The sequence below is a fragment of the Papaver somniferum genome, chromosome 3 (assembly GCF_003573695.1).
Source record: "Papaver somniferum cultivar HN1 chromosome 3, ASM357369v1, whole genome shotgun sequence".
NCBI classification, from domain to species: Eukaryota; Viridiplantae; Streptophyta; class Magnoliopsida; order Ranunculales; family Papaveraceae; genus Papaver; species Papaver somniferum.
The window spans coordinates 10,400,042-10,407,484 of NC_039360.1; the positions used below are offsets into that span (position 1 = coordinate 10,400,042).

A 7,443-nucleotide genomic window follows, 5' to 3' on the forward strand; every position below is an offset into this window, starting at 1 on the left:
TTTTATTTCATAGAGTTGGAGTGGCTATTCAAAAAGGTGTGGGCGCTCAGCTTGTTGCTAGGTTGCCACCATTACTTGTAACATTGATCTTTCCTTTTATGAATAAATTTTTTTTATAATAATAATAAATATTCAATTGATATTTCATAAAAAATATTATAATAATAATAAATATTTGGACCAATGCGTGGCACATGGGTATGGTTTCAATGTTTTATCCTTTTCTACCTTGGGTGAACTTGGAGAAGATACAATACTCTTTCTCAAGAGACTGAGAAACTGCCTAGCTAGTCACAATGTCAACCGTAGATTAAGCGGTTCTCTCTTTCATAGATTATGCATTATTATTCTAAAGGGAGTCGGTGCCCATCTTTTAGCTCGGCTACCTACTACCGCTCTGTAAGGACGCTTTCTTGATAATAATAATATAAAATTTTATATTAAAAAAAAAAAAATAAATAATAATAATAATAATAATAAAATATTATTATTATTAATAAGCGTCTTAGAAACTGTTTGGTTATCAATGACGCTAGTAATGGCTTTGGTAGTTTCACTTTTTATCGTTTGGGTGTTACGATTCAAAGAGGAGTTGGGGCCCAGCTTGTTGCTAGGTTGCCAACCAAAAGCTCTGTATAAATTATGTCCAAAATTATTAACAAGTATTTTTAACTAAAAAATAGTGAAAGTAAATAATATAAAAAAATTAATAATAATATAATAATATAATAACAATAATAATAATAATAAATTTTATTCAAAAGGGAGTCGCTTTCTTTCTTTTCTGTGAATTTAGGGTTTGTAGAAAAACGGAAAAACCTTTGAGTTTTTCGTCGATTTTTCTTTACCAAATTTTTCTTCTTCTCTGTGAATTTAGGGTTTGTAGATTCAGTATCATCGATGTTGTATTTTGAATTTAGGGTTTTCTATTGGTTTTTCTTTCTTCTGCTTCATAACTCCGTGCAGAGTTCATAAATCCGTGAGAGTTTTCGTCGTTTGATGCTGGATGCTGTTCTGGGGTTTTGAGGATTCACACCACCAATAGGTTTTCTGTAAGGGATTTCGTTGCTCTGTATAAGGATTCGGTGTAGCAGATTTGTGCAAAGGTTTTGTATTTCGATTTAGGGGTTTTGAGATTTGGTTTCTTGTATGAGTAATTGATGTTACAGTATTATGGGTGTTTGAATTTGATGTCAGGGTTAACAATTTTAGTAATTTTTTTGATTTTGTGCTTTGTGATTGATTCACCATATTTAGAGGGTGTAGAAACTCCAACTGATCTCGTCTTTGAGAGTGGTTGTTTTTCAGGCTGTTTCTTTGAGCATTCAGTGTTTTGGGGTTCCCTATACAAAATTGAAGGCTTTGTTGTTGTAGCAGGGTTATTGTTTGTTGTATTTGGATTCTGCAGTGGGGTTATTGTTTGGTGTTGATGAACTGAAGTTAATTGTTTCTGTGTGTGTGACTAGTAGCAGCAGGAGGTATTTTCAAGAGTTGCGTGTGTGTAGAAGCAGTAACAGGGTTTTTTTTCATCATAGAGGAGTATAGTGCTCTGAGTTTGAAGTTTGTTTGAAGTTTCCTGTCTATTTAATTAGTGTTTCAGTAAATGGTCTTTTAAGGTTTCAATTGGGATTTTTTACCTAATTTGAACTCTTAACTTCCCATTCCTTGAGTCCTAATTGTCTTCTGGTTCTCTCTTTGGGTTGGATTTTCGAATTAATTTGATATTCTCGCAATCTTGTTGAGTTTCAGAGGTAGTGTTTGCTGTTACTGTTGTTTGTTTTCTCTGTATTACTATGCCAAGAGTTACTAGGTCTAGGTCTAGTCAGACACAATGCTTACGTTCCATCCCTCAAGGTTGTGTTAATCAAACTGCAGATGAGTCTCATCAGTGCAGCATTGATGCATCAGTAGATTCACTTTCGGGCTCGTCTTCATCGTCTCAGTTCGCATCCACATCATTATCTTCTCTCTCACCCCCATCTCAACACCCATCAATATCAACCTCACAGGGTGGTAAGGTTCCTTGCCCATTCAAGGGATATGATGGATGTGGAGGTGGAGTTTGTGGAAGGGGTTATGCTAAGAGTGTCGTCTATCATATCAGCATTTCCCCACAGAGAAGGATAAAGAAACCTGCAGAGCACGTATACAGACTAATCCTGATTGCTTTGCTGCTTGGGAAAAGGTCTTACTTGACATGCAGATGTGGTTTTGCTTTAAATGTCTTCACATACATGCATGGAAAAAGGCGTGTACTTCAAAATTACATAAGGCTGATGTTATTGCAGGTCTTTTTAATGGACATGGTGCTGAGTTCCTTATTTACGGTGTATTGAAGCCATGGGCTGGTGGTGTGTCGGATAATGCAGTGGAATCTCGTAGTTCTTGTGATAGTTCTGGTTTGAATGATGCAGTAGTTGGCTTGTCTTTGGACATGCTTCATGCTGCATTTCAGAGAAGAATTACCACCATTATAAGTATACCCCCTCCCTGTAGACTACAGTTTTCTCGAGTCCTAAAATCAGCCTTGGATAAGGTGATTGGAAAACCTGGAGATTTACAGGCATGGCTTCAATTGTTGTTGTTACCCACTTGCACGCTAAACCCATTTGTACCCAATTGTTCTACTGAAGAGAGGTCTGACACACTAAGAAACTGCAAATTGTTGCAATCAATCAGTCCTTGAATGTATGGAGAGAGCCAAATGGATGTGCAACCTTGGTTCACGACTTGCTGGGTCAGTCCAAGCCATCTGCAGCCATCCGCAAAACATCCATGAAGACGAAAAAGGTCAGTGCCAATATTGCAGCTTGTAAGAAAAAGATTATCTTTGGACAGTACACGGCTGCTATCCGTGTGCTTTCTTCTGATGGATTAGCACCTGCCACCCCTGAAACCTTACAGGACTTGAGGCTAAAACACCCCCTACGCCACCACCATTTATCCCTTCACATGATAATTCTATTCCTATTTTGTCTGTTGATGCAGTAGATGTACTCTCAGCTAGTAAGAGCTTCCCTAAAGGCACCTCATGTGGGAGGGATGGCCTTAGGGCGCAGCATCTTCTAGATGCATTCAGTGGTACCGCGGCTGAAATCTCAGATGATCTACTGCATTCAATCGTAGGTGTAGTCAACTTGTGGTTAAGTGGTAAGTGCCCTCCATCTCTTGGTGAATTTATTGCCAGTATTCCATTAACACTATTACTCAAGCCAGGAGGAGGTGTGCATCCAATTATAGTTGGAACTATTTAGAGACGACTATGTTCTAAAATTGCTGCAACATCATCCTGTAAACAGTTAGCTTCGTATCTTGGGGACTTCCAGTTTGGTGTAGGAACTCCTTGCGGTGGCAAAGGCATTCTGCACGCTGCCAACAGACTGCTGGAGTTAAAAGGACATTGTGCAGCTCACACTATGTTGTTAATTGACTTCACAAATGCTTTCAATCTTGTCAACTGGTCAGTTATGCTTACAGAAGTCAATTTACATTGTCCTAACATCTATAAATGGGTTGAGTTTTGTAACTCACACCCTGACAGACTTTACTACAATGAGCATACACTTTCTTCTGCGAAAGGGGTACAACAGGGAGACCCTCTCGGTCCCCTTATTTTTGCACTAACGTTACACCCACTTTCCATCAAGATTGTAGCTAGTTGTGCATTGGATTTTCACGCCTGGTACCTCGATGACGGCACTATCGCAGGCGATACTCTGGAAGTAGCAAAGGCTTTGACAATTATCCAAAGAGAGGGACCTGAGAGAGGCTTGGTTGTGAACATTAAAAAAACTGAGATATTTTGGCCTTCGCCTGATCCCAGAAGCAACATAGTAGGTGTTTTCCCTTCAACAATTAGCAGGCCTGTGCTTGGAGTGAAATTGCTGGGAGGGCCGGTCATCCAGGATCAACTATATTGTAGCAATATGGTGGTTAGTAGGGTTGAGAAGACAGTTCACCTGATGAGCAAAGTACAGCAGCTGAATGACTCATAGTGTGAGTTATTATTATTACGCAATTGCATTGGTGTTTCCAAGCTCTATTTCACGCGGCATACTACGAACCCTATGGCCATCCAATATGCGACCTCTCTTTATGATCAGCACTTAATCCGTTACTTACGTCAGTTGGTTGTGGGAGATGGTGCCGACTTTGGTCCTGTGCAACAACGATTGGCCACCTTACCTATCAAGTCTGGCGGTTTTGGTGTTTACACTATGGAAGATACTGGAAAGTATTGTTATCTTGCCTCTTACGCACAAACTCTGTCCTTACAACACAATATTTTAAAGCTTTGCTTCTCCTTCAGAACTGAGCACTTTTTATGAATATGCTTTGCAGACAGTTACACAGGCTTGTGGTACTACAGTTTCCAACTTCGATATCAGAGATGCTTCCCCCCAGTTTATGAAGACCTTGGCAGCAAAATACTTTGATTTCGTCAAGGAAACCTTACCCTCAAGCTTTCCCTTGAATGAAAGAGAATCTATCTTATGGAAACACAACAGAGAGAAGCATGCTATGGACTTCTTAAAAGCCATTCCTATCGCGGTTTAAATCAAACTGTTGGACGAGACAATTTAGCATCGTGCTTCAATACCGTTTAGGCATACCCTTCTTTGAAGCTGTGAGCTCATGTTCTGTCTGCAGACGGCTAATGGACCAATATGGTGATCACGCAATACATTGTGCAAGTGAAGTGGGTATCAAATTTAGGCATGATATGGTTAGGGATGGTTTTGATGACATATGCTATAAAGGTGGAGTTGTCGCAAGGAAAGAAGCTTCTTTGGGCTTCCTTACCAATAGTTTCAAATCTGTGAAACCAGCGGACGTTTTGGTTTATAATTGGATAGATGGTAAAGATGTTTGCTTCGACGTCGCAGGGGTATCTCCATTTACAAGTGCTAGAACTCGCTCTTTCACTCCCGGCCATGCCATTTCTGCTGCTGTATTACGCAAGTTGCATAAATATCAAGAATCGTGCGCAAGGCATGGTTATGGCTTCCAGGTTTTAGCCTTTACTTCCTTAGGTGAACTAAGTGAAGATACTATCACTTTTCTAAAACGTTTTAGGAATTGTTTTGTTAGAAATTACGCCAACTATAAAATTGGTAATTCACTTTTTCATTGAATAGGTATTATCATTCAAAAAGGTGTGGGTGCCCAGCTTGTTGCTAGGATACCCACCATTTCTTGTAACATTGATCTTTCCTTATAATAATAATAATAATAAAAAACGGTCCACGAGTTATAACCCCAAAGGAGTCACTATCCAACCACAAAAAACCCGCCAAAACAAAAGTAAAACAAAAATCCCAAAAAATAAAATTTTGATGAAACCTCGTAGAATTTGACGAAACCAATTCTGAAATTTGGGGTTTTTGTATCAATTTTTTAAATTTTTGGGTTTTTGTATAATTTAGTTTAAGATGGAGTTTTAATGAATCCCAACATTTGAGTGGGGTTTTTGTACCACAAGTTTGGTCACCTTGGGTTTTTATGACTAGTTTTGTAAAAAAAATAAAAAATAACAATAATAATAATAATAAGAACGGGCCCCTAGCTCAGCTGGTCATCCCCGTTCCCCAAAGTTTAATGCGCTCCAGGAGATCCCAGGTTCGAGTCCCCAATGGCGTAATATTGCAGTAATTAACATGGAAGGTAGTGTTAGTTCCCCCCCCCCCCCTTGTGATACAATCTCAGCCCCCCTCCTGCCGTTTCGGCTCGCTGGTAGGTTAGCACAACAACCTGTTCAATTAATGTTATAGTATGTCGTTGGAGCTTAGCTTGTTAGGCTTTCAACTAGTTTCATGTAATAATATCCATCCAATAATATAATAATAATAATAAGGGGCCGCAAGGTGTGGGACCGACCATGGCTAGGGCACGGTCGGCCGGCTAGTGGCCCGGTCCCGTGACACCTTTCCTAATTTTATATTATTTCCTTGATGTGAAGGAAATATCATGAAAATGAGGAGTTCCATAAGATGAAGGAAATAATAATAATAAAATAATAAGGAATTACAAGGTGTGGGACTCGCCAAAGCTAGGGCATGGCCAGCCGGCTAGTAAACCTGGTCCCGTGACACCTTTTCTAATTTTATATTATTTCCTTGATATGAAGGAAACACCATGAAACTGAGTTTCCTTAAAACGAAGGAGTTTGTTCAAACGAAGGAATTTTTATGATATCAAGGAAAATAATAAAATAAGATAAAATATGGGAAGAGGCGTGGGTCCGCCATGGCGGCATGTTCGACCGGCCAGTGGGCTTGGTCCCTTAGGCGCCTCAATCAATATTTTATTATTATTATTTCTTTCCTATTTTGCATAGGTTCATCGTTCCTTCGTAATTTTTGAATGCTCGTTCGTGCATTCAGGTGCTCGTCAGTGCATTATTGTTGAGTATACTTGCACCATTGTGTTGGGGCTTATTCCATAGTGGCTCAGATGCCCGTTCGTTGAATATTTATTACTAACCCATGGAATTCTGCTGGGAAGAGCCATGAATTGAAGTAATGAAATATTATGAAGAACGTAGAATATTTTCTAGGAATTCAGTTAATGAATCTAATGACTAGAAATAATTAATTGATGGCTCTATACTAGCACATTGTCTAGGGGAATTAATTATTCGAGAATTTAGCGATATGAGCTAGTTGAAGCATCATATTTATTACGTATAGTCAGGGAAAACGTTATTGCATCCTGAAGACGTTATCGCTCTATACTAGCAGGGAAGCTGTCTAGGAGCCATCGAATCGTTAAGATTCTATACACATGTCTTTTATATAGTCAGGGAAAACATTGTTACATCCTGAAGACGTTATCGCTTTATATTAGCAGGCAAGCTATCTAGGAGCGGTCCAATCGTTCGATTCTATATAAAAGTGATTACTGAAATTGTTCAGTATTCATGAAATGTGACGTTGCCTCAATTGAGAGACTGCATATTCATGTATGCTCTGAGAGATAATATACTCAGTCAGAGGTTCTTGTGGCATGAGTTTTCATGCTTTAATGAGAGACATAGGTCTCAATATTCATCTGACTACTGGATCAGGAATACGTTACGATTTTAGCCCTTGCCAAAAATCCACCATCAACACTTGGCACTCTTAGTTAGGACATGTCTCTTTCCTCGTCTTTCTTATATAATTAATACAGGGTTGTTAAGAAATATATCTATTGACAAATAACCTCATTGCATTGTCTGTACGATGTGCAAACAGCCTTCACTTCCTCTTTTAATAAAAGTATTACCTCTTCTAATGCACCTTTTGATCTTATACATTCTGATGTTCTCCTTTTGCAACTAAATGGGTTTCTTTATACTATGTGATATTTATTGATGATCGTACACGTTATATATGGATCTATCTTTTCAGCACCAAATCAGATTTCCTAAGAATCTACACAAATTTCTCTAGAATGATCAAA

General features: G+C 38.8%; 1 protein-coding gene across 7 annotated transcripts; it reads left to right on the forward strand.

The window, feature by feature from the left end:
* The first annotated feature begins 785 nt into the window (after positions 1-785).
* LOC113355297 lies at positions 786-5,252 on the forward strand. 7 transcript variants are annotated; one of them, XR_003362343.1, is made up of 4 exons: positions 786-2,790; positions 2,989-3,150; positions 3,300-4,234; positions 4,342-5,252. XR_003362343.1 is itself a non-coding variant. In XM_026598119.1 (3 exons), exons 1-3 carry the CDS (start codon positions 2,691-2,693, stop codon positions 3,428-3,430), a joined length of 393 nt encoding a protein of 130 aa, XP_026453904.1. In that variant the 5' UTR covers positions 786-2,690; the 3' UTR covers positions 3,431-5,252. The 7 variants fall into 7 exon arrangements, 2 of the variants coding, with proteins under 2 accessions (XP_026453904.1, XP_026453906.1); XR_003362345.1 differs by having other exon boundaries at positions 3,300-3,460; positions 3,648-5,252; XR_003362342.1 differs by having other exon boundaries at positions 786-2,185; positions 2,289-2,790; positions 3,300-5,252.
* The last annotated feature ends 2,191 nt before the right edge of the window (positions 5,253-7,443 follow it).

What these genes read in the sequence shown, in the direction of transcription:
- LOC113355297 (XM_026598119.1), top strand. Translation starts at nt 2,691, where the DNA reads ATGGAGAGAGCCAAATGGATGTGCAACCTTGGTTCACGACTTGCTGGG. An exon ending in CATCCATGAAGACGAAAAAG is followed by an intron (nt 2,791 to 2,988) that starts GTCAGTGCCAAT and finishes CTGTTGATGCAG; the next exon opens with TAGATGTACTCTCAGCTAGT. An exon ending in AGTCAACTTGTGGTTAAGTG is followed by an intron (nt 3,151 to 3,299) that starts GTAAGTGCCCTC and finishes TCCTGTAAACAG; the next exon opens with TTAGCTTCGTATCTTGGGGA.